Below are 27985 nucleotides of genomic sequence, written 5' to 3'. Positions count from 1 at the left end.
AGAGCATGGGATGTGGAAGAACTTCTTCAATTTTTTGGGAAGGATTTGGTTCAGCTAATAAACCAAATTCCTATTGATCAACAAGCCCAAGAAGATTACCGAGAGCTTATTTCCTAGAACTCAGGGAAATCTTTATCAGGTCTAGCATTTGATAATATGCAATATGGCCAAACTGAACCGAATTATGTCAAGTGGATCAAAAGAGGAAAACTATCCCCTCGTGTTGAAAATTTTTGGTGGAGATTACTTAAAGATTCCATTCCAACTTTTCATTTCCTTGCTAAAAGAAAGCTGCAGAATTCTGTTATCTGTCTGAGATGTGGTGAAGATGTTGAAGATGTAAAACATATTACTATCAAATGTATCAAAGAGATTTGTTCTCTTTATTAAACAAATGGGGATTCAATATTCCTTTATTTGATAGTTTGGAAAGCTGTTGTGCTTGGATGGAGATCATTGCTCATAAAAATGTGTTGCTTAGTAATCTATTTTGCAATGTCATTTTTCTTTCTTGGAAAGCAAGAAACAAACTTATTCATCATAGGCTGGAAGAAAGCTCTACCACTATTGCAGCAAATGCAATAAGCTACTCTTCTATCTCAAAATTGGTATGCAGTTCAAGCTCGAACAGGTGTGGTGCTCATCAGTCTTCTAGACTGTCTAACACTTGGCATCCTCCTCCACCCGATTGGATCAAAATAAATGTGGATGCATCTCTAAACTCTAATTATAGAGCTGGAATGGGAGGTGTCGTACGTGACTATAGAGGCAGATTTTTGATGGCTTATGGGAAATCCTGTATTCATTGGGATATCTACCAATTGGAATTGCTTGCTATCAAATCCCTGAAAGAGTCAATTAAAGACTGGATGTTCAAATTCAAAGGCGTTATTATTGAGAGTGATAACTCAAATGTTATCACCTTTCTCCAACAAGCAATGACTGACGGTTTCAAAGGTGAGGAAGAATTACATTTTCTCAATGATTTTAACTTTGTTATATTCAAATGTATAGATAGAAACAATAACAAGCTAGCTGACATGTGTGCTAGCTTTGCTCTTATTTCTAACTTTGCTTGGGAAGACATTAGCTTAAATGAGATTCCTCCTTCATTTGTTAATCTTTTGAAGGAGGAATCTACTTTGTAGTTTTGCTAGTTTTCTATTGATTAATGCATTATTTGCTTTCTTTCAAAAAAAAAAAAGAATAAGCCTTAAGATTCTGTTAGACCTGTCCATTGGACCGGTCTAACCGGTTCATACAGGACTAACTCATGCGTAACAGAGGCGAAACTCCTCCACCTCCTGTGCAAGCTGCACAAACCACCCATCCAAAAGAGTAAATTAGGAAGTTTTTAGGAGAAGTTTAGAAGGGAAATTTGAATGTATGGACTGTTTAGAGATTTCCTTTTAGATTGTATGCATTAAATAGTTTGTTTACCTAGGGTTAGGGCATCTTGAACTTGGCTAAAATTTTAGATCTCTTAGGTTTTTGTGTTCTAGCAACGTCTAGAGATTTGGGAGAGATAGATCCTCCACTCGAATAGAGAATCAATTGTATCATAGTATTTTTTCATTTCTATTTCATCAAATAATACAAATTATCTACTGCTTTCCGGGTTTTGTGTGGATTTTTGTGGAGAGTTCTCATTGTTTTCCAAAGATTGCTAGGAAATTCTTGAGATCTTCAAGTATTTCCAATCAAATTGGTATTAGATCAATTTCTTGGGCGGAAATAGAAGTCTTCATCGCTGAATTTTGCTAAGTTTCATATCTGATCTTGTTGCTTTTTGCTGATTGGAGGCCAGAATTCGCGTCAAACTTGTTGTTCTTTTGCTATTAGAGCCTAAATACAGGTTCTCATGGCAGGAAGAAAGGTAGAAGTGTTAGAAGGGGAGATCGGGCAATTGAAAACTGAAATTTCAGATCTCCACACTTAACTTTCAGATGTCAAAAGTCAAATATCAGCCATCCAAGATGGATGAAAATTTTTCCAGCCTGGGGGAGAAGTTGAAGAAGTTGCTCAAGGGTCAATCCAAAACGGCATGGTCAAAGGTGAGGGCAGCCTCCGACAACCCAGAAAGCGGGGAAAACTCTAATCCAATAATGCAAAGGGAAGATCAGGAGGTGGAGACTCGAAACAGAGAAAGAGAATACCTCCATGAGGAGGTAGGCAAGAACGAAGGGGTGCTGAATTTGAGAGGAAAGGGACGGATTTTGAAAGGGAAAGAGGAAATTAAATAAAATCGAAGGGGGGCTTAATTTAAAAGGAGGGGTTTATTATGATCCAAGGCATGATAAATTTGAAAGGAGGTAGGAATTTGATGAAAGGTTTTGGTATGAGCGTAGAAGGGATGACTGAGCTACTTGGAAAGAACCAACCCCTTGGGGAATGAAAAATTATGGAGGGAACTGAGGGAACAGAAGGAGATCCGAGAGTGAGGAAACTAAAGATGTCAATTTTTGAGGGGATGCGCACGGGTGGATGTACAAGGTTAAAAGATATTTCACCGTTAATGGGTTAACAGAGGAGGAGACAATGATGGCAGCTAGCCTATGCTTGGAAAGGAAGGCTTTGGCTTGATACCAATGGAGGGAAATGCGACAACCCATACGGAGTTAGAGGGAGTTCAAGGATTGTTTGGTAGAACGTTTCCGAATCAACAAGGGAGGAGACTTCTACGAGCCATTCTTCGCCCTGACACAGGATGGTTCAATGGTAGACTACCAGGAGAGGTTCGAGTACCTTGCTAGCCGATTGGACCGCCTTTCTGAGTAGTGTTAGAGGGGAATTTCATGAAGGGACTGATACTAGATATTTGGGCCGCGATTAGAGTAATGAGGCATCGTGACTTGGGAGATGCCATGGAGTTACCTCAATTGGTGGAGGATCAGAGGCACTTGAAGAGAGAAATAGGAGGCAGCAGCTCAGGAGGCTCATACAAGATGACCACCACCTTATTGATATCCAAGGAGCCAACACCAAATACTCCTCGGGAGACTTCAAAGGAAAATACTGCAGGAGGAAGACCTGGGGACAACATCAAGAAGCTCACATAAATGAAATTACAGGAGAAGAGGGTAACAAGTTCTATTTCAGATGTGAGAAGAGGTATACACCGAGGCATAGATGTAAGGACCGAACTTTTCAGGTTCTTACTATTTGTGATGAGAAGGGAAAAGAAGAGGGTGTCATATTTCCACCTTGTGAATAAGGTGGGTCTTTAGGAGGGGAGTATTATTAGACCAGTCTATTGGACCGATCCAGCCGGTCAAGACAGGACTGGCTCACGCGTAACAGAGGCGGAACTCCTCCGCCTCTTGTACAAGCCGCATAAACTGCCCGTCCAAAAGAGTAGATTAGGAAGGTTTTGGAAGAAGCTTAGAAGGGAAATTTGAATGTAGGGACTGTTTACATATTTCCTTCTAAATTGTATGTATTAAATAGTTTGTTTTTTTAGGGTTAGAGCATCTTGAATTTGGCTGAAATTTGAGATCTCATAGGTTTTTGGGCTCTAGCGGCATCTAGAGATTTGGGAGATAGATCCGCCTCTCGAATAGAGGATCAATTGTATCTTGGTATTTTTGCGTTTCTAATTCATCAAATAATACAAATTATCTACTGTTTTCCAGATTTTGTGGAGAATTCTCGCTATTTTCAAAAGATTGCTTGAAAATTCTTGAGAACTTCAAGATTTTCCTATCAGAATCCTTCTCCATCAATAAAAGCTTAGTGTTGTAATGTAGCTAATTAGCTAATTCTAAAGAGTGAAGATTCTCAAAACAATTGATCTTATGCCCAAAAATACCAAAATAAATAACGAGTAATTTTCTTTGTTCTCACGCAAAGAATGCAGTTAAATGGGTGAGTAATATGGGGGTCGCTTGGTGTGAATCAAAATGGGTTTAAAAGTACTATTTCAATTCTAAATAAGTCCTGTTTCTTCTAACATTGCTAGGTTTTGAATTCTATACGCCAACTTACAATTGCTTCTCACTCCCTTTCATCATCTGAGTCAATTCTCGACTAAATTATTATCCATATTTGCTGCTTGCACACTTCCACTAATACAATTACGGGCACTTCATCTATTTTAAAAACATATATCGATCCTAACATTCCCAATTCTTAAACATTTGATTTCCTATTTTTACATTTAGCTTGACATTGGTCAAATATCCTCAATATGCTCTTTCAAACACAACCAAAATACAATACAGTTCCAAGTTCCAATGCATAAAAAGAGCATACCTAATGCAGGTTTTGTGGAGGATTGATGCCTGTAGTTTTACCCCTACGTACATACGCAAAGATATTGTTCCATGAGTCAAGCTTGGGACCTCCAAATCACTCTGGAAGTATCTTAACCACTACATCATGGCCTTTCCAAGTTCCAATGCATAACGCAATAATATGGAGGTCATGCATTTAGACGAACTGAATTAAATTAAGTCAACATGTGACTGGTGTACAAATCTATAAAACATCAAACCTTTATAACACTACGCGGGGTCGGCAACATGAATCATTTTTCTCCATTGTGTGCAATTAAGAGTCAAATTCTCATTTAGATCTAATAAAGAAACGTCATTTCTAATATTTTCTAACCAAATCTTTATAGGTTTACCTCTTCCTTTCTTAACATAGGTTAAATCTAATACATCTACTCTCCTAACCGGGTCATTGGAAGGCCGCCGTTTTATGAGACCAAACCATCTAAGGCGACTCACTCTAATCTTATTTGCCACTGAAGCTACTTCAACATTTCCATGTATATGCTCATTTCGTATCATGTCTCTAAGAGTAAAACAACTCATCCACCTAAGCATCCTCATCTCTACAACACTTAAATTAATATTATGCTTCTCTTTTAATGGCCAACATTCTGCGCCATACAGCATTGCAGGTCTAACCACCATTTTATATAATTTTCCTTTAAATTTGAGTGGTGCTTTTCTATCACATAACAAGCCCGATACATTCCTCCACTTCATCCATCCAACATGTGACTGGTGTATAATAAATAAAATCTGGAATAGAGATGCTGCAATGAAATATTTTTGCTACTTCATAACAAAGAGATTACATGTATTGCAATTAAAAGACAGAATACTGAACGAATAAGCGACATACCCATATAAGCAAGCTTTAATTCGGCTCCTAAGCCTTTCATGTATGAAATATATGGATAATATAAAAGAAATGGCTACTTGAAGTGTAGGCCCTTCTTCTGTGGGAAATAGAACAGTCAATACTCCAAGTACGATAAATGCAATGCTTGTCTTTAGAATGATGCTTGTTGCTGGTGTCTGAAACCTGTTAGTTATAGCCTTGACATATCGTGACTGAGTAACTTCCCTTACTTTTTTCTTAATGTTAATCTTAGGATTTTTCCTATCATAAAAGCTCTGCATAATTATTTTATCATGAGCTGATTCAATTGCATCAACACTTGGTTTGTGTCCAGCATATTTGTTAATCAGAAAGTTCCTTGCTGCCTGAATCTCCTCTTCAGAAGCCTCTTTACTGATACCAAGCCGTTTATATGGATCTTTAATGCGAATCCTTGGGAAGACGCCTGATCAATGGTTGTTGAAGGTAAAAAATGATCAAAGCTCAGTCATTGAAAGGTCAAATGTTTTAAGAAAAGGAGCTGTAGGCATGGAATTAATAAACTATAAATGAATACTCATGTGATTCAACTGCCGATTTTGGTGAAGCAAATTATATGTCTTTTCAAAGCAAAATAAATGAAAAACAGATTTTTGAGGTTCTCATGCGTATGTCAATAAAGGTTCGAAAATTATGTACATCTAGCATATAATTATTGAAGAAACAAAAATGTTGTTGAGTTGGGGGATTTCAACCAGCAACCTTCTTGATAAGAGATTGTTGTACTTGGTAGATATTTGTTTGAGTGTATCTATTTGTTCAAATTACCGTGTAGTATACTTAAAAGCTTATAGCCATGAACCAGATAATGAAAATGACAACCTATTAGAGAGAAAAAACTTTACTATGTCTTTCCGTGAGAGTGAGTTCATGTCACGGTAGGCATATATTTAGTGTACTTCCGTCGATAAATGAATATCTCAGCATGCATCAAAAAGCATAGAAATCTCATCATGTTTCAACCAATTCTATTTGGATTGAATTTTAGAATTGATAGCCACAGCTATAGTAAAAAGAAGAATCCGTTGCCCTTAGAACTCATTTAAACTGGATAAATAGTTCACAACCCTATTTTTAAGTAACGACTTCCAGTATGTCAATTGTACATCCAGATGTCACACACATATGTTAGGACTAGTTGGTCAAATTAAAGGAACCAATCTACTGAAGCCGCCAAGTTAATACAGAACTCTAGGGTGAACTCACATAGTCATTGTGAATTCGTCAGATTCACTTTGAACCCACCAGAGTCATATTAAACTCACCAAAATCATAGTGAATTCACCCTTAAGTTGCCACAATTACAACAAATTCGACTTGAGAAGCCAATTAGATCTATTCATTTAAAGATACTCAAGCTAAGTCATCCCAACTCTATTTGAACTTGTTGAAGCCTCCTACCAAAGCAATTCGCCAATAAGAGTACTCGGCCAGATCTAATACAACAACATCATCATCATCATCAAGCCTTTATCCTACTACGTGGGTCGGCTACATGAATCATTCTTCTCTATTGTGTCCTGTTAAGATTCAAATTCTCATTTAAATCTAATAAAAAAATTTATTTATAATATTTTCTAAACAAATCTTTTTAGGTTTGTATCTACCTTTCTTAACATAAGCTAAATCTAATACATCTACTCTCATAACCAGGTCATCAAAAAGTTGATATTTTATGTGCCCGAACCATCTAAGTCTCTATCTAATCTTATCTACCCTAGAGCTACTCCAACCTTTTTCACGTAACTAATTTCACATTTTATTTCTAAAAGTGAAGCCACTCAGCCACCTAAGCATCCTCATCTCACCCAAATCTAATCACCAAGTACAAAACCTCAAGGCTATTCATCTAATGCTATCTATGAGGAGTAGTCGTACAAGAGTTCCACCGCAAGGCTAGTCAAAGCAAGAAACAATTTCTCTATTAAATTCATAATGTATTTTCTATGTTTTTAGCTACCTATTTTGTCTTACTCAAAGCAAGTAGTTAAATCTTATTTCATGTAGTTATTCTTCTAGCACTAAACCTTAAACCAAGCATATAGAAGGTCAAAAATGAGTATTACACTAGATCTTTGGTACTCGTAATATGTACTTTTAACAATCTAATGAACTCCCCATAGCTTCTCTCTAGATTCCCTAGATTCACTCTTTATCTAGCTAATGTTTCTCATCTATTGTTGTGCATTATTGTCACTAAGATTCAGAGGTCAATATGGCCAAATTTGGATCCAACATCTTAAAAGGTGTCGTGGGTGTGGATTGATACCACGGACCAAAAATCAAGCATTGCAAGCATTGGAGAAATAAAATAGAGAAAAATATTAGACATTAAAAATCAAATCTCTATTATAACAAATAACTAGTCCAAGGAATTCAGCAAACTCAAGAAACTCATTCTTGGAATTTGGCAAATACTCGAGAAACTCATTATTGGAATTCAGCAAGAACTCAGAGAACTCATCCCTCCATATTTAACTCATCCAAGAATTAAATTCATCTAAGGGAATATTCAACTCATCAAGATTTGAATTCATCCTAGAGAGAGTTAAACTCATCCAATATTTGAAATCAACTAAATAAGAGTTTAACTTATCCAAGAATTAAAATCATTCAAAAGAGATACAACTCATCCAAATTTTGAAGTCATCAAAGAGAGAGTTTAACTCATCTAAAAAAGAGTTCAATATATCCAAGAAATGAAGTCATCCAAAGAAGAGTTCAACTCATTTTAAAATTAGAGTCGTCCAAAAGGGAGTTCAACTCATGTAAAAATTTTAGTCATGAGAGTTTAACTCATCCATGATTTGAAGTCATCTAAGGGAGAGTTTAACTCAGTCAAGAATTGAAGTTTTTCAAAGGAGAGTTCAACTCATCCAAAATTGAAGTCTTTTAAGGTAGAGTTAAACTCATCCAACATTTGAAGTCATCTAGGAGAGAGATCAATTCATCCAAAAATTAAAGTCATCCAATAAAGAGTTCAACTCGACAAGGTGAAACTCAAGGAATTTTATGAACTCGTTATTCTCCTAAAAGACTTTTTCTTTTCATTAAAAATTAAAAAATAATAAAAGGAAAAGGATGTATTAGAAAAATTATCAAAAAGTTAGATCTAAAAATAAAAGAGAAATTAAAGAATCAATTTTCAAACTTCAAATTGAACAACTTCAAGTTAGAGAGTTGACATATTTTTGACTTAAATCAATATTAGAGATACTTATTTTCTAAATTAGTACTCAATTAATGAGGTAAAATATAGACAAACTTACATTTGGTATAAGAGTGATATCGGATTAAAGTTAAATTTAAAGGTTGCAAGATTAGGCTCTACATAAGAGCTAAGGCCCCATATATATCAACAGCATGTGCTTAACAAAATCACATTTTATGCTTGACTCTAAGTTTGAGTTTTACTATAAGAAGAAAGAGAACTAATGAACTTGAGAAAGTAGAAATTTCAATAATCTTTTGGATTAATTCTACTTATTTAACAAATATTTAATTTCTTATTTTGAACCAAAATTCATTTTTTTAGTATTCAAGACTAAGTCGGGTAAATTCAAATCATCCAACTTGGCCAAAATCAGGCATTTGCAAATAAGTCTTTTTGTATCCTTTAAGCACAAAGTCAATCCACAAAACTTGTACTCCACCCTTTCGAATAATATCCATTGAGTAGAGAACAATCCTTTCTAAATGGCAAGTCTAGATAATTACACTGAGAAAACAAAATCTCTAGCAAAAGCTAAGGTCCATCCAAGGTGACAGCTTGCCTAAGATGCATCAAAGAGAAAAGGCCAAATAAGACTTGAGAGAGTTATATAAAAACTATTTTTTGGCATTCATATCTTTAAGTATTAGTTAATCAATATAACAATTCAGCTGAATAGCTTTCAGAAATAATCATCACTATATATTATTAATGCAAAATGTTATAAGATAGATATACAAACAACATATCAAAAAGAAAGATTTATTCAATGCTTTTCATAGAAAACAAAGCCTTTTACAATGGGTTGGAAGGAATCATTGGTTTATTTGATGGATCATTCTGAAAAGTTAATAATTCTTTCTAAAGAATCATTATTAATTATTTATAAAAAATCACTAGTTTATTTATCGAAGTAATACAATGAGTTGGCTCAACTATCAACTTTATTTGAGATATCTCCAACTTGGCCGTTTGCTAACTCAATGAAGGATTTGTGGGTTCATTTTGAGAATTTGTGTAATTGACAAGAGTTATACGATCATCTAATGTCCGACTCGCTTCAACTAGAATATTGGTCATCATGATGAGAATCAAGTTGCAAAGTAGGATTCAGGAGGATGATAGAACATAGTGGTTTTTAAATGACAACCAAATGCCCATATTTATAGGCTTGCTATGATGCGGACACATACTACCGATTAAATCAACATCATTTTTTTATGTGATAGCTTCTCAGGATAATAAATTTCAATTACCTTATTCTTCATTTATTAATAAAAAAATATGCAACTTCCTTTTTTTTTTTCAAGTTATTTATTAATCTACAAGAGAATCATGAAACTTAATGTACATCCAAATGTCACACAAATCAACATCATGACTAATCTATCGAATTAAAGGAACCAACTTCAATGGGTTCATATTGAACACTTTAGAGTCATCCTAAATTAGCCGATCATTGTAAAGTCACCAAAATCACAATGAATTTCCACTAAGTTGCCAAAATTACAGCAAACTTTGCTTGCAAATCCGATTACGAGGAATTCATTCAAGGATGCTCTAGCAAAGTCGCCCCAACTCCATTTAAGCTTGTCAAAACTTCCTACCAAAGGAAATCAACAATAAAAACACGTCCAAAGCTAGTTACAAAAAAACAATATTTCAAGGCTACTCATCTAATGCTATCTTTCTCAGTTAAGTCATCCAAGAGTTCCACCTCAAGGTTGATCAGAGAACTATCATATTCAATATATATTTTTTATGTTTTTAGCTACACAATTTAAGTTTTCAAGGATCATCCTTAAGCCCAATCTTTTTTCTTTATTCATGGATGTTCTCACTCGACATTTGCAAGAGGATGTACTCTGGTTTATATTTTTTGTTGATGATATTCTTCTTGTTGATAAGACTAAAGAGGGAGTTGTAGCTAAACTTGAATTATGGAGGTCAACCTTAGAGTCCAAAGGTTTTTGCTTGAGTAGATCTAAAACTGAATATATGAAGTGTAATTTTAGTAGCAATAGACCCAACGAGGGGATTGTGACTTTGGGTGATCAAGTCATTAATAAGAGTATACGTTTTAGATATCTTTGATCTATTATTCATAGTGATGGTGAAATAGATGGGAATATTATCAATAGAATTCAAGTTGGATGGTTAAAGTGGAGGAATGCATCGGGCTTCTTGTGAAATAGAAAAGTCCCCCTCAAACTTAACGGAAAATTTAATAAGATGGTGGTGAAACCTGTAATGCTTTATGGTACCGAATGTTGGCCATTAAAAGAGAAGCATAATGCTAAGTTAAGTGTTACAGAGATGAGGATGCTTAGGTGGATGAGTGGCTTTACCCTTAGAGATATGATACAAAATGAGCATATACGTGAAAAGGTTGAAGTAGCTCTAGTGGAAGATAAGATCAGAGAGAGTCACCTTAGATGGTTTGCTCACATTAAACGGAGGTCTTCCAATGACCCGGTTAGAAAAGTTGAGGTTTTAGATTTTACTTACATTAAGAAAGGTAGAGGTAGACCTAAAAATACTTGGTTAGAAAAAATTAGAAATGATCTTTCTTTATTAGATTTAAATGAGAATTTGACTTTTAACAAGACAATGGCGAAAAATGATTCATGTAGCTGACCCCACGGAGTGGGACAAAGGCTTGATGTTGTTGTAGCAACATAATTTATGCCTTACTCAAAGCAAGAATTAGTTAAATCTTATTTTGTGTAGCAATTCCTATAACGCTGAGAGTTGACCCAAGCCTATAAATAGGGGTTTAAAGAATAAATGTGACACCAAATCTTTAGTACTTGTAATATGTATTTTTGACAATCTAGTGAATTTTCCAGAATTTCTCTTTATAGATTCTCTAAATCAACTAAGGCACCAATAATTGAAAGGTATCCACCACAGTACATGTGGTATTTCCCTAGACCTCCCAAATAGATGGAGAGGGTTCAAATCCCTTGTAAAACTTAAAAAAAAAAAAGTACTACAAACATCCCCCTCTCTTTTTCTCTCTCTCTCTCTCTCTCTATGAGAACTACAGCTTTTCTTTCTAAAATACCCAAAAATTTTAAAAAAAGTAAACAAAATTTAGCATGAAGTTTTCCTCAAAATATACCTAGTTTACTATTCCTCCGTAAAACGTCAAAGTTATTTTTATTAAAGTCTATTTTAATTTCAAGTTTTTTGATATATAGAATCTTACCTAAAATATAAGCCTAAGAATAGATATATTCATTTATACCTATAAGTATATAATTAACAGTTTAATTAACAGCTTTCAATGTAGCCTTTCCACGTAGATAAACATGGAGTGGAATGATTACTGGAGAGGGTAATAAACGGTTAGGATCAACTAATAAGTATTAGGGAATTAAGTTTATGTATTTAATATTTAGTGGAGTGAAATTCCCTCCCGTTGTTTTGTTACTTGGAGTTGAGTGGCTGGCCGCAAGCAGGAGAGCTGGAAAGGGCTGGAGCGGAGACAACCATTGGTTGTGGGGGGAAGATGCCAACAAGGGAGAGTAAAGAGGTAAGGGTTGAAAATAAAATGTTTGAAATTTTGTTGTATGTTGAAATCAGTTCAATAATTTTGAGAGGGAGAAAATATAATATTACTATTATTTGCTTAAATAAAAGTTAGCTGAAATTAGTTTGATTGAAATCAGTTTGTTGTTCGTTAAATTTAAGAAAAAAAAAGAGGTAATGGGCCGCTGCAATTGCTGTTTGTTGAATTCATTAGTGAAATTTATTGCAGTTATTAAAATCAGCTGTTGATCGTTAAATTCAGCTAGAGAACTAAGAGTAAGGAAAGGATTTTTGGTGGTTGTTGCTAGAGCCAGTAAAAAAGTTGAGAGAAAAAAAGCTGTTGGCTGAATTATGATGTGGCTACTTGCTGAATTCAGGAGAGAAATTTTAGGTTGAAAGAGAAGATATTTGGTGGAAGTGATGTACAAAAGGAAAAGAAGACTGAGTTTAGGAAAACCAATTCCTAGCAAGGAGAGATCCAAATTATGGTATATGAAATAGAAAAACTTTATATAATTGTATATGATTTTGATGACATTAATTCCAATTTCATTCTATAGTTGGTTAAATATTCATCAAACAAATATTGCAATAGCATATTTTTATTATGATTGTTATGAAAAGGTTAGATAAGTCATATATGGGGGGTAGACCCGCACAAGTAAAGATGAAAAACCTGACGGAATAAACCTACTCTCGAAATTTTAAAAGTTGGGAATCCATACCCAACCTTGAATGATAGAGCAGCTTCAATTCTAAAAGTTGGTAATGTGGACCTAATCTTGAATTATAAAGTTGTAAATGTGCAAAAGCCAATAGTCATCATAGGACTTGCATAAAAGTGTTGAACTGTGAATATAATAGAAAATGATATTATGTACATCTTATGTCTATTATAGAAATTTCATATATTTTCAATTAATTGCAAACATGTTAATTATTTCTTATACATTTACTTATGTATTTTATTGAGCTCTAGCTCATTAGCAGTAGTTGTACTGCAGAAAAGGAGAATGATCCAGTGAGGCATTAGACAGGGACGGTTGACTTCCCCTTTTGGGTATATATATACATTTTAGGTGTACATAGAGGTCAAAGTAAAAGCTGTACAGATGCTTTTTGGTATGTAAATATTATTTGAAAGTTTAGTAAAATTTTGTATTTTACTTGATGTGTTTGAATATGTTTCTAGTTATGAATTATTGATTCTAGTCTTAACTTTTGAAAAATATGAAATTTTGGAAGAGTTTGGATTGACAATTTCCTATTCACTTGGTCCTGATAAAAGTATTTTATAATGGGAAATAATAAGAGATAGGTCAGTTCAGATTTTCCATCTCTGTTATACTCTAAATTGACTATAGGGGATCAAAATGAGGTGTGACACTTTCGTTGACCAAACTCCTAAGAACCATAATCATAAGAGCACCTTCCTTCCCAGCCTCATCAAAACACGCAAGTCACCAATTCACCACAATTCACCTTGTGCCTCTTCAGCCACCATAAAATGACCTGTATGACTATAAAAAATAGTGGCTCCACTACTTCTACTTGTGCCTCTTCAGCCACCATAGTTCACCTTCCTTGTGCCTTTTCTGCCACCACTATTTTTATTAATTTTTTCAAATAGCTCCAGTGGCCTCAGTCTTCCCAATAGATGGGAACGATTCAAATCCCTTCCAAAAAAAAAAAACTACTTCAAACATCCCTTTCCCTGTGAGAGCCACAGCCTTCTCTTATTAAACGAGCGTCTAAGAGCCATACTCATAAAAGCACCTTTCTCACTGGCCTCACCAAAATACCCAAGCCCTCCATGATTGACAGGTAGCCCACTACAATTCACCTTGTGCCTCTCAGAAGCCATAAAACTAGCTGTGAGAAGCATACACTAAGAGATCATCTTCCTACAGTTTTAAGCGTACACTGACACCAACTTAACAGTATGAAGCTCTTCAATTATTACAATATTCATTTCAATATACAAAAAAAGCCCTTTAGAGATCAAACAATCAATTTAGCATGGCTGCACCTTTACAATTTCTAGCTACTAAGTATAATCATGAATTTATTTACATCAAAACTACCTTGTCAATAACAAGGATATATGCATATGTCACCACCAGCCAACAAATAAAAGAAATCACAATATTAAGACCGAAAAGAAAGTATGTAAAATGAAATACCAGAAGAATTATCAGCCATATCACCAAATGAGGCATATATTTCTTTCTTTATCCTGCCATTTTTCATGATTAAACCTCTCCGGAGTGGAACAGTTTTATGCTTCCTGCACTAATATGATAAATATTCGGGAACAGCATTTATATTGAGAAGGAAAATAAAGAAAAAAGTGATATTATAGTTTAAATGCCTCTACCTGTTTGTCATGGATAAAAACCTCATTTTCTCCCTCAATGTTTCTTTGCATATTGATGATAGAGCTAGACTACATGCTGAACTTGGGCAAGTAACACATGCCGTACAACAAGAAAACCTTGAAGGACTACATGTCAAACCAGAAATGGACATCATGAAGTACATCCAAACAGCACCTATATAGGCAGATAGAGGAATTCAAGAAAGAAAACTAAGACAAATTTTAAAAAGTAATTTAGATTAGAAATGCTTTTAATAATTCTTAATTAAAAAAAGTTATTCTTTTTGTCAAAAGCAAGAGCAAATAAGTAATTACAATATACCTATTTTTGGAAAACAAAAACATTTAATGGTAAGAAAAATAATTTTGGAAACATAGGCCTATAGGTTGGCTGTTGAAAACTACTTTGATGTAGAAATGCTAATCAATTAATTCTCGCCCATAAATAAAATGTACACTATAAAATTATTATAGGGTCAACAACATGGTTGTTTGATTCTTATGAACCAACTGTAAAAGCACAGCCTTAAGGTTCAGAGCGTGAGAATAGAAAAATTTTCAAATGGTCTAGCAGCTTTTTAATGATCCTTGACAAATGAAAAAAAATGGTAAAGCATTAATGAACCGCAAAAGATTAGGGGGACAGGAAATTATTGAAAGTATTAAATAAGAGTGTACCTACTTGCCCTTATACATTGGAAGATTCTATCATTGAAGCAACCCAAAAAAAATGGGCTGCTTATCTTGTTAAAATTTTTAAAATAATTTATATCTTAACTTCAATTGAAGATAAAGATTAATCTTTCAAGTAAGTTTCCATTTAAATTATCAATAAAGTTTTTTATTATAAATAATATTACATTTAACAAAATCTCATTGAAGTCATGCTCATGCGATAGCCTCACTGGAAAGTTAATAGTAGGCATGGTCCTCAATAACAATATCCTATGAGGGAAAGTGGCAGATAAGTTCTCCACTCGCAAACACTAGAAGGCATGCTCAAAAAGTAGCCTCAAAAAGAAACTAGTAATAAATAGGTTTTTCAGTTGAAAGACTCCATAAGAGCAAGTAATTAACAGAGTCTCCATTCATCCAAAAATCTCAAAAAGCTAAATGCCTTAGGAGGTACATGTTTCTTCGATTTTTCAAGAACATAGCCTCAGAAAGTACAAATTTTGCAGTTCTCCAAAAGCCTCAAAAGGCTAAAAGCCCCACAGGCTACAAGTTTCCTCAATTCTTTAAAAATCTTAGAAGCCAAAAAGGCTTATAAAGTACCAGTTTTTAAGTTTTTCAAAAAACCTCATAAGGCTAAAAGCCTCTGAAGGTATAAGTTTCATTGATTATCCATAAGAAAGCTAAAAATCTCACTAAGGCATGGGCTTCTCCTATTCTCCAAAACCCTCAAAAAATTAAAAGTCTCATAAAGTACAAGATTCTTCGATTATACAAAATTTTTAAAAGGTTAATAACCTCTAAAGGAAAACCCTTACTTGGTTCTCCAAAAACATTAAGAGAGTAGAAGCCTTATAAGGTACACAATCTATATTCATATCAAAAAAATATGCTAACTCTTAATATCATAAGGCTTAAGCCTCTAAAGATCCATTATTTTTATTCAGCTAAAATATTTAAAGGTATAAGCTTCAAAAAAAAACCCTTATCAACTAAGGAATCAAGGTCATTATATTCCAACTAGGGACAATATTGTGTTGCTAACTCAAAATTTAACTATGGCATACTAAATTTCTAGCAAGACTTTTAAATTTCAAATATATCTCAAAGACATCTAAAAAACTTGGTCTCCCCTAGAGAGTAAGTCCTCGCAGATCTGAATTGCTCTTATATGAAAATGAAAAGTTCTTTATTTCCAATAAATTGACTGTGAATATTAGCCAAGTTTGTATACTAATGAAAGAATAAGCATACATTCAAAAAGTGGACAAATAAGAACTTTTATTTTAAAAGCTATATAGAACTTCTAGATACATATAGTGCTAGCACACTCTCTATCGCCATCATTAAGTATTTCTTGGAGTCTTCTATAATCTAACTTTTGCCTCGACTTCCAATAGGAAGTCTCTCTCCCCTTTGAGGTCTACTATACTCATGTAGCTTTTGTCTCAGCAATAGGTCATATCAAATTATTCTAATGGCAAAGCCAATGTCGATACATAGCATCACCAATATTGATGTTATATGTCGTTATCAAACTGAAGTTCAAAATTCATCTTTAATAGTAGCTAAAATGAATATACACATCCATATTATATTAGAGTATATATTGAAATAATTCTTTCAAAAATAAAGAAAACAATGTGTTGAATAATTTTAGTATTTCTTAGAGGATTTGATTCAATATCATCTTCGCATCATCACCCCAAGAACATTCTATTGCATCAACCATCATATGTTATATGAGCTGCATAAAATTTTGAAGCATACAAAGGACAAATTAAGATATGATTTTTTATCGCAACTCAACCTATAAGAGATAGTTCGATGTTCTTTACTTCATTTCTCATATATTTGTTCTCTTTCATTTATATCTTCATACAAAATTAGGACGTAAAACTCTTTCTATAAAGCCATGATCTTTTTAGCACACAATAATTTTGTAAAGAAAGTAATTGTTCAGGGCATACCTAGAGTATGTGTTAAGTTTCCTTTAACATAATTTGAAGGTCTCAGGTTTGAGTCACAAAAATATCTTCTCTATAAATCATGGTTTAAAAAATTGTTTGAAGTGCACGCCTTGAATTGAGGAGCACAATGAGAGCCTCAAGGCTTAAGCCTCACTAGTGTCAGTGAGGCTTACGCCTTTTTCAAATGAGGCGTATGCCTCAAGGCATTTTGAGGCAACGTCTTATTCCGGTAAGTTTTATAATTCTTTTATTAAATAATAGTATTAATTATTGCAAATCTGATTTAAGGACTGTGATTTTGATAATAACAAAAATTATTGTGTCTGTTACTGCTTCTCCTATTTATGTGATATTTTATTTTGTTTTTGTGTGTACTAACGTTTCAGAAAATCAGTTCACCGTTCACTTGCAATTTTGATCAGCTCAAGACTGGATAAACTAGGGTTACAGTCGGTTTTCATTTTATTCTGTATTTTTTCCTTTCTTGAGTTGTATCAATTACTTGGGTAGATATCATTGTTGAGCAACCTTGCATACCAACAGGGGAGAGAGAAAAATATTTTTTTGAGAGTTTTTTTTTTTTTAAGTACATAGTACTGTACGATTTTGGTTTCGTACTGTACGACCTTGCTTCGTACTGTACGATTTTAATTCGTAATGTATGATTTTCTCTGCTCTGTCAAAACCCTAACCGTCGAGGTTAAGGAAGATACTAATTATGTGTTGATCGTGCATTACGATTTGGTTCGTATTGTACGCCTTAATTTAAATATTTCTTAATTAACCCCTCTATATCAGGCAATCAAATCATGAAAAATTATTGTGATAGATCGTACTGTAAGATATAGTTCGTACTGTACGATATAGTTCGTACTGTATGATTACCCGTGTATGAAATTGGTCGTCCTAGATATCATACCAACAGAAATTCATTATTTTTGTATTGATCGTATTGTACGATGTCTACAGTCCTGGACGATCGACAGTGCATGAAGTTGGCCGTCCCAAAGATCATCCCAAACGAATAGAAGGAATTTCTACAGTTCATACCGTACGATGTTTTGATCGTACTGTACGAAATGCTATAAAGGTTGAACAGTTGATCTGAACGATCTTGCTGGACGAGTCTTAATTACACTGATTATATTGTACGATATGTTTATCGTATTGTACAAATAGAAGAATGATCTCTTGAAAATTAGGGTTTCTTGAAGCCTACTACTTAAGGTTTTCTAATACTCCTAATATAAGATCTTTTTGGTTTTTGAGACTTCAGGAGAGAGCCATGAGGGAGAAAAGGAGAACTTTGCGAGGAAGAGAGAGATTTTGTAAGGAAAAAGTTGTGAGGGGATTCACAAGGTTGCTCCAAGCAAGAATTTTGCCTAGTATCTACAAGCATCTGCCTGTATTCTCTATGGCTCTGGAGAAGAGGTTTTTTAGCAAAGACCGTGGTTCTCTGACCATCACCAGGAGGGTGAAAATAGAGTTGTGGTTCTCAAACTATTACCAAAATGGAGAAAATAGAGTTAAGTTTCTCTGCCTGTAAAAGAGTCATGACTCTCTGTCGCACAGGGGAGGTGAAACAACGTCTGTACAGGCTTCTCTACCTTGCTGTGGGAGCAAAAGGAGAGTCAGTACTGTTTAGTGCAATACTTTGAGAGGAAGTCTCCAAGGAGTGGACATACGTCAAGTTGATCGAACCATTATAAATTCTAGTGTGCTCATTCTGATAATTTTCTAGACTTTATTTTTTGCAATTATATGTGTGGTTGAAAAATCTGTGTTATTTCGTTGTTGTGAAATTTACTTTTTTCGTATATATTGTATCTATTATCGTATATAGGTTTGAAAAGTTTTAAAGAAGTTTTTTTTCACTAAAGAATTTTTAAAATAACCAATTCACCTCCAGTATTGGGCTAATTCTTTAAGGTTTCACAACCCTCACAAACTTTCAAGTGGTATCAGAGCGGAATTCAAAAACAAAGTTTTAAAAATTTTTGAAAAGCAATCAATGGCTAACTTTGGAAATAGTAATGCTGCGGAAGGATATTCAATCACACGATCACCTCTATTTGATAATATTTCTTTTAATCTTTTGAAAATTCGCATGTCTACTTTCTTGCAATCAATTGATTATCGCATGTGGATATTAGTTCAAGAATGATATTCTGCATCTTCACGTTTAGTAAACGGCATTAAAATTGAAATACCTTTTTCTGAATGGAGTACTGATGGTAGAGATTTAGCCCAACTGAATGCTAAATGTAAAAATTGTTTCTTTTACACTTTGAAATCTGAAGATTATATGCGTGTATCTACTTGTACTACAAGTAAAGAAATTTGGGATAGATTATGTATTACTTACGAAGGAACAAGTCAAGTGAAATAATCTAGGTTAAATTTTTTGCTCCATGAATATGAACTCTTTTGCATGAAACCTAGTGAATCTATATCTGAAATGTATACTATGTTTACACAAATCATCTTATCCCTGCATGTTTTAGGTAAAGAATTATCAAATTCTGAAAAAGTAAATAAGTTATGCGTTGTTTACCTTCTTCCTACGATGCAAAAATTATTGTTATTACCGAATCCAATAATTTGAATGTTTATTCTATTGATAACTTACTAGGATCGCCCATTGCCTACAAGCAAGAAGTAAGCCAAAAACAGCTTGATGCAAGAGAAAGAAAGAAGGAGAAAACTGTAAACTTAAAGGCTAATGATTCAGACAGTTCCTCTAATGGAGGAGAGGAAGAAATTGCACTGATGACTCGACAGTTCAGAAGATTTCTAAAGAAAAAGCAAAAGAATCATCAGCAATGGAGCAAAGATAAGAATTATATGCGTAATGACAAACAGCTATCTTGATCAGTCTGATCAAGATGAGGTATATCAACTTTCATATGATGAAATACTTGATGTTTCAGAAAAGATTCATGATTCATACAAAAAACTGAAAAAGAAGCACGCTAGCTTGAAAATTGAATGCTCAGTTCTACAAAAAAAAATGAAATGCTCAAAAAAGATGGTTCTGATTTAGATAAAGATCATATGACTTTACTGGATGAGTTTGATGAATTGAATAAGAAATATAGTGCTTTATCTGAAATATATGATTCTTTGAAGACATTGCATCTTTATTTAGAAAAAATCATTTAAAGAGTTAGAAGCATATGTTAACATTTTAGACCTTAGTGAGCACTCTTTAAAAATTGAAATATTTAATCTTGAAAGTGCTAATGAAATTTTGTTAGGAAAAGTAAAGGCTCTTCAAAATAAACCTGTTCGTAAGCACTCACCATGTCATGCATCTCATAAACCTAGGAATAGAAATCATAACTATCATAGGTTAGTTAACTCTTTTCCTGATGTTAGATGTTATTCATGTGGCATGTTAGGACACATTAGTCACACTTACACTATTTGTCATAAAAGACACTTGATGTGGAAACCAAAGTTGCATCAAACACAACATGGCATGCATTCTGATGATTCATCCAAATTCAAGAAGGGACCCAAGCTCACTTGGGCTCCCAAAATGGTTCTTCCATGATCTTTGGATTTTATGGCTCTCACAAAATACTCAGTGGGAGCATGTGATTTTTGGGCTCGATATTATTTCTTATCACTTGAAATCAGTCATTCATGAGCTTCTCAAACTGTGTTTTGTCTTGTATTTTTGTTTATTTAAGACTTGACTTAATTTTTCTTTTTAGTCCTTAATTTGTTTTTATTGATGATTTTATTTTTGTTCTTTTGATTTTATTGTTATCGTTCTTTATGATTTTGTCTTGATCATCACACAAACAAAAAATATTCATCTATCGTACTGTACGAACCACCTTAGCACAGTATGATATGCACAACACTGCTTCCCTTGACTCAATGAATGAACCAGATTGAATCTATGATTGACAATTGTATTGTACAAACACCTGTTCGTATGGACCATCCACATGTCAATCTAGATTGGGATGAATTCATTTCGGTTGGTACGACATTTATTATTGATCGTACTGTACGAACACATGTTCGTACTGTACAAACCTTTAGGTCAAAGGTCGTACTGCCTGAGTCCTCGGGACAATCTCCTAGTCTATAATCGTCCCATACGATGTCTGATTGTACTGTACGATCAGAGAAACTTTTTGACTGATCTTCTGGCCGAATTAATTGCTCACGATCGTACTGTATGATCCATTGGAATTCTATTCAGAAAGTCCCAATTCATTCAAATTCTTCACACAATCCTTCTAATCCTCTTTCTCGCAATCCCAATCTGTGCAATGGCTGGCGATAAAAAGTGTAGTCGCCAAACCCAGGGTGCTTCCTAATCTCGTAACCCTACCAACGATCTCTTTCTGACGGTTTCTGATAAAGCTGCCTACCACAAATACATATAAGCCAAGATCACTCTTTCTAGGCTTCTTATTCAACATGACTTAAACTTTCCAGTAATGGATCTCTTTAATTTCATTGCACTTCAATTTCTTTTGACTTTGGTCTATCCTTTCCACTCTGAAATCATATACGAGTTTCTTACAAATCTTAGGATAAGTGGGGATGCCACTGTTATGTCTTCCTGTGTTTGTTGTCAGAATGTTATAATAACCAAGGAGGACATAGAAATCCATCTTCAATTAAACACCCAAGGAAACAGACCCCTTGCTATGGCCTCCGGATTCGATTTTGACTGGAGTGTTGTAAATCTCCTGCTAAGAAATGCTGCTCTTAACTACCACCAACCCTTGGTTCACACTTTAAATCAAAATGTCAAGGTTATCTAGCACGTTCTGAGAATATCTATCATCCCTAAAGCTAGAGACCGGATAAACATCACTCCTCTACTATCAATTGTCACCTACTTTATAATGTCAAACACCTAAATGGATGAAGTTCAAATGCTAATTGATTACATCCAAAACTTCACTTCTATTTGACTCACAGCCACTAGAAGAAAGCAAAACATCGCTCTAGGACATGTGATTGGGTATATCTTAGATAAAAAATACAACATCATATATCTTGCTCCTGACCGCACTCCAATCTTCTTCTCGGATGCCTCCTTCCGTATGTTTTTTCATAGGGAACAGGATCCAGAAGACCCACTATTTGATGAAGAAAGAGATGTTGATCCTACAGCTGATCCTGCACTTGCACCACCTCCTCACCACTACCCATACGAGGAGTTGATTCAACGATTTGACAGACTTGAGACTCGCATGGATCAACAGCAAACCTAACATGATAATGATATGGGTTTGTTCACGGAGCAATTTGGAAATATCCAACAGCAGTTCACCTCTATCCAGCAGCAATATGATAGCTTTAGCCAATTCTTCCAACCACCTCTATAGCCACCTTCTCATCATAATCCACCTCTATTCTAGTCTATTCGTGTTGTACTTTTCTTTTTATGTCTATGTTTTCCTTTTGTATTACGTTGTTTTGTTTCTGTATCGCATTTTTCTTTCTATCACCTCTTATGTCATTATCCTTTTAAATTATATATATATATATATATATATATATATATTACTTAGTGTTTATTTCTTCACTTTCAAGTGGTATTTATTTTTCTTTCAAGTAGGTTCTTGTATTTCTTTTAATGTTAGGTTGTTTTCTATGCACTTTGCTTGAGAAATTTTCAATCAAGTAACATGCTGTTTCTATTGATCATATTGTATGAATTGTACTCGTATTGTAAGAACTAAAACATACTATACGACTTATATCGTATTGTATGAATGAACTCTTACTGCAATGTTATTTTCTGGTTGTAATAAAATTACTTCTATTCTTACTTAAGGTTAGATAAGAAATTGCTAACATGATTAAAACTAAAAAGATAAAAATTCATGAATCGACATATTCTTTCTTATTTCCTTTACATGTTAATTCCTTTTGTGAACTTGAAAATCTAAATCGAATTAGAGTTGAGATTGAAATAAAAACATTTTCATTCTACTGCATTTTTTTAATATCATAAATATATTCTATAATTTGATAAATGAGATTCATTATTTTTCATAAATCAAGTTATTTATTCATATTAGAAATACTGGGTTTGTTTTGTAGATTATTTCTCCCTGTATAAGAGAGCGAGTTACTCTTCTCCTCTATTTAGAAGATAATCTTTACAATTAAGATTATTAAATATTTAGAAAAGAAGCAATTTGCAAAAAATTCAAAAGAGGCACAAAATGAGCTGAAGATCAAAAGATACACAATGATGCCAAAAGTAAAAGATGCACTACGTGTATCAAAAACAAAAGATGTGTAATATACGCCGAAAGCTGATAAAAGTGACACAAAATGAGCTCAACTTAAATTAGCTTTTCTTTCTAGTAAATCATTAAATCTTAGAAATTCTTGTGTTTCATATTATGTTTAATACTTGATTTTGAAAAATCTTGGTTCTTTATTAATCACTTTTACAGTAATATTCTATTCGATATATTTCATGTGATCAATCTAAAAAGTTTAAGTTTCTCGTTCTAATTGTAATTCTTGAATTAGATTTTTGTTTAAACAAAAGGATTTTAGCCTGTGAAGATGTTAAGCTAGGTATGCAAACTCTAGAATCAAAATCCTTTAGTTGCAATAAAGTCAACACTTATCTTATTTGGTCTTTTCTGTTTGTTGAATAAATTTATTACACTTTGGAGAAAGCACACAAGAGTTCTCATAGTAATGTTTTTTTTTATTTACCTTGAATTGTTAGTTGTTTTGAGTCTGTTTGTTTTATGTATCTTGTTTCGGTTTTCTGTTTTTTCTTCCTGCTATTTTTCCTCTTTTTTTTATGTCAAAAGGGGGAGTAATATTTTCTGGTTTGTTGTTGTTGTTGTTTGAATATTATTTAAAATAAAAAAAAATTTACACTCCTTTTTCTTACAATTGATTTTCATCTAAGAGAAAGTTTAGAGGAAAGTAACTTTTTGAAAATCCAAAAACAACAATGTTTGTCATCATCAAAAAGGGGGAGATTATTGCAAACCTGATTCAAGCACTGTGATTTTAATGATAACAAACATTATTGTGTTTGTTACTGCTTTCTTATGTTTCTGTGATATTTTGTTTTGTTTTTTTGTGTACTAAAGTTTCAAAAAATCAGTCCCCCGTTCACTTGCAATTCTGATCAGCTCAAGACTGGATAGACTGGGGTTATAGTCAATTTTCATTTTATTATGTATATTTTTTCCTTTTTTGAGTTGTATCATGTAATTGTGTGGACATCATTACTGAGCAACCTTACACATAGGAGGAGAGAGAAAAATATTTTTGAGAGAATATTTTTAAAATATATCGTATTGTATGATTTTGATTTCGTACTGTATGATTTTAATTCATACTGTACAATTTGTTGTGCTTTGTCAAAACCTTAGCTGCCAAAGGTTAAGGAAGATACTAATTATGTGATGATCGTATAGTACGATTTGATTCATATTGTACGCCACAATTAAAATCTTTCTTAATTAATCCCTCAATATCAGGCAATCAAATCAATGACAATTATTATGATCAATTGTACTGTACGATACAGTTCGTACTGTACAATCACCCGTGTATGAAATTGGTCGTCCCAGATATCGTACCAAAAGAAATTCATGATTTTTGTACTGATTGTATTGTATGATGTCCACGGTCTCGGACAATCGACAGTGTACGAAGTTGCCCATTTCAAGGATCGTCCCAAACGAACAGAAGGAATTTCCACAGCTGGTACCATACAATGTTATGATCATACTGTACGAAATGCTATAAAGGTTGAACAGTTCGTCTGAACGATCTTGATGGACGAGTCTGAATTACACTGATCGTACTGTACGATACGTGTATCATACTGTACGAATAGAATACAAGTCTCTTGAAAATTAGGGTTTCTTGATGCCCACTACTTAAAATTTTTTAATACTCTTGTTAGAAGATCTTTTTGGTTGTTGAGATTTCATGAGAGAGAGCCTTGAGGAAGAAAAGGAGAGCTTTGTGAGAGAAGAGAGAGAGATTTTGTGAGGGAGAAGTTATGAGGGAATTTTCAAGGTTGCTCCAAACAAGAATTTTCTCTAGTATCTATAAGCGTCTGTTTGGATTCTATGTGGCTCCGGAGAAGAAGTTCTTCACCAAAGATCGTGGTTCTCTGACCATCACCAGGAAGGTGAAAATAGAGTTATGATTCTCTGACCATTACCAGGAGGGTGAAAATAGAGTTGAGGTTCTCTACCTATAAAAGAGTCATAGTTCTCTACCGCACTGGGGAGGTGAAACAGCGTATGTACAGGCTTCTCCGCTTTGTTGTGAGAGCAAAAAGAGAGCAAATGCCACATAGGAAACACACACAAACCTTGGATGAGCAAATGCCACATAGGAAACACCACTTAAAGAAGAAATTGCTCTTTGATGAGAAATTAATTGGATGAAAGCCAACATGCCTTCTAGATTTCATTTACTTTAGAATTCATTTGATGACATCTCTACATATCATGATCTGGAATCCATCCAATGAAACAAAAAGAATCTGCATTTCATGTTTTACCTCATTTATATGAGTAGGAGTTTAATCCTAGTGCCAATTTGTGCTGTAATTGCTATACATCGTTGTTTTATCTTTCTCCTATAACTACCTATCCATTCAGCTTGTTCAGTCCGAAAACCATTGAAAAACAGTAACAAACAAAACCATTCCGTTCTATTAAATTTGACTTATTTGTTAAGAGAGATTATAACACCTTGCGAAGTACTAAGTAACTTTTCCATTTTCCAAACTACTGTTTAAGATGGTACGAAATTTGACCCACATAACCTGTTATCAAAATACAGAGATATAAGAAAAAGCTCAGAATTGGAAGTTCAACTATAAAATCTCACTTTGGTTCGGCTATCAACAAAAATATTAAACAGTTAAAGCTTTGCTTAGGTTATCCATTTGAAACTTGATAAACAATATCATCTATCAAACCCAAAAGCTGGATATAAAAACTAAAAAGAATTTTTTTCCTTAGTATAAAAAATTACAAGTCCTAGAATCACTATTAAAGATTGAAATTACCCTTAGCAATCGAAACTAACCCTCATAAACTCCAACAACTACTTTTGGCATATTGAATCATCAAATCGAATTTTCAATTCATACAAATTCATCAAACTTGTTCTTGCACCACAGCAACAAAATTCACAAAAACCAGGATTCCCGCATAAAATTAAAAATGGATACTAAAACGAAAAAAAAAAACGATTACATCAAGCTCAGAATGCCATCAATGCCGCCATGAATAGAGAAACAATGGGTGTATATAATAACTAAAAACGATGGTTTTCGAACTCAACATACATCCTTTCTTCTTTGAATCGTTTCAAGCAACGAGAAAAACATAGTCAGAAAGTAAGTAACGTTAGAGAGATGGTAAAGTTGAAACGGATAAGAATGCGCAAGGGCAAGAGAAAACCTTCGCAATCCGCAATTTAAAAATAGGGTTTTTGGTCAACTTCGTATGTTCTCCTTTTTTCTTCTTCTCACCTTCTTCGACGATATGTTTTGGCTTCTCCTTTAAGTACCACGGCAGGAGCAGCAGAGGCCGCAGCCGGAAGTGAAGCTAGGCGAAGGAGATGGGGAGTGGGAGCTAAGCAACAGCGGAGGAGATGGCGGCAGGTCCCATAGGTTTTCTGGCTTCTTTATTTTTATTTAACACAAATTAGTTCGTAAAAATTAGTATGTTAAAATGGATTAATGGTTCGAGTGAGCCTGAATTGAAATTGAGCCAACTTAACATTTAAAGGACACTTTTAGTAAATGAGTCAAAAATAGGATTTGAATCAATTTGAACTAGGCAAAGCATTGTTGACCTCCAAATTAAATTTCTGATGTAACATTGTATTTTTTTTATTACAAATGTCTTGGCTTAAAAAAAATTATATAAAAAAACATTCATCCCTTTTCTTTTCAAAAAATCATGAAATACTCTTTTCAGTATTTATATTCATTCTGGCGCCTTTGTTCTTCCTCCTCTTCATCCTCTTTTTTTCTCAAAAGTTAGTATACTTAGCTCCATCTCTCTTTCTCTGTCTTTCTTCATCTCTCTTTTTCTTAACATTTCTCTTATTTTTTTAATATTCTACAACGATTACATTGTTCCTCATGATCTTCTTCACCTTGCCATCATTTTCACTCTTCAACCAACTTCATATCCTCATCCTTTTCTCTTTCCTCAATTTTTTCTCTAAAAAGGGAAATTTCATCACTAAAAAATTCTTGTAATCCATCAAAGTATGCTATAAGTTCATTGTCACCTTGAATGACATATGCACTAACTATGCATGCTTTATGAGGTTATTCTATTTCTTTTGATGTGCTTCTCGCGAGCCCACAAACCATTGGCATCAACTCCTCCATACACAATAAATTGGTTATAACCCAAACGAAGATACAATTTAATTCATTTTCTACTTTTTATCAATATATTTATGTGTGATGAATTGCATATATGAGAACTAATTCAAGGAATCAAGAGCGAGTGCCAAAAAATTTTCTTTTTTTAATACAAAAATTTAAAGGACTTTTCTTTTAAAAGAGAAGCAAGAGAGCATATATATATATATATATGATCATTCAAAAGCTTTTCCCCGATCTCACAACACAAATAAATATAGTTCACCATATTTTTAAATCTCATCATAGAACATTGAAGTAAAAGTACTGAAAATAAAAATAAGTAAACCAATGTATAATGGTTCATTAATAAAGGACCTATATCAACCCCATGAAATATCCTCTAAGGATTTTTCACTACTCCTTCCTTTAATTATCACAAGGTAAACAAGCCTCTCTCCTTCAAAGGTAAGGAAGAAACACTACAACCACTTCTACTCCAATGTGAAAATATAGCTACCTCTAGCCCCAAAACTAAATGAATATGATCTTTACAATTATTTTTTAGATCCGAAATCTCCCATAAAAACAAGTAAAGACTCTCAATCAACTAGATTCACAAATATGTGGATCATATGGATTGAGCAGAAGCAGAAGACTATTATATTTTCTCACTATTTTTA

General features: G+C 33.8%; 1 protein-coding gene across 5 annotated transcripts in view; it reads right to left on the bottom strand.

Annotated features, from left to right (window-relative positions):
• LOC110110423 (protein CHAPERONE-LIKE PROTEIN OF POR1, chloroplastic) overlaps positions 1–26617 on the bottom strand; it is a 29382-nt gene extending 2765 nt beyond the window's left edge. Inside the window, exons 1-4 of one of the 5 annotated variants that reach the window (XM_020841898.2) lie at positions 26383–26617; positions 14295–14420; positions 14101–14209; positions 5134–5578 (exon numbers count right to left, since the gene is read on the bottom strand). In XM_020841898.2, the coding sequence (XP_020697557.1) occupies positions 5134–5578; positions 14101–14209; positions 14295–14345 (605 nt within the window). In that variant the 5' untranslated portion in view covers positions 14346–14420; positions 26383–26617. Of the gene's footprint in view, positions 1–5133; positions 5579–14100; positions 14210–14294; positions 14470–26382 lie in introns of those variants that run through there. The other 4 variants (XM_020841897.2, XM_028692951.1, XM_020841899.2 and 1 more) reach the window with 4 other exon arrangements.
• Positions 26618–27985: the final 1368 nt, after the last annotated feature.

This window comes from Dendrobium catenatum, unplaced genomic scaffold (genome assembly GCF_001605985.2).
Source record: "Dendrobium catenatum unplaced genomic scaffold, ASM160598v2 fragScaff_scaffold_199, whole genome shotgun sequence".
NCBI classification, from domain to species: Eukaryota; Viridiplantae; Streptophyta; class Magnoliopsida; order Asparagales; family Orchidaceae; genus Dendrobium; species Dendrobium catenatum.
The sequence above is the reverse complement of the archived record's forward strand: the minus strand, read 5'-3'. Positions and strand labels throughout refer to the sequence as shown.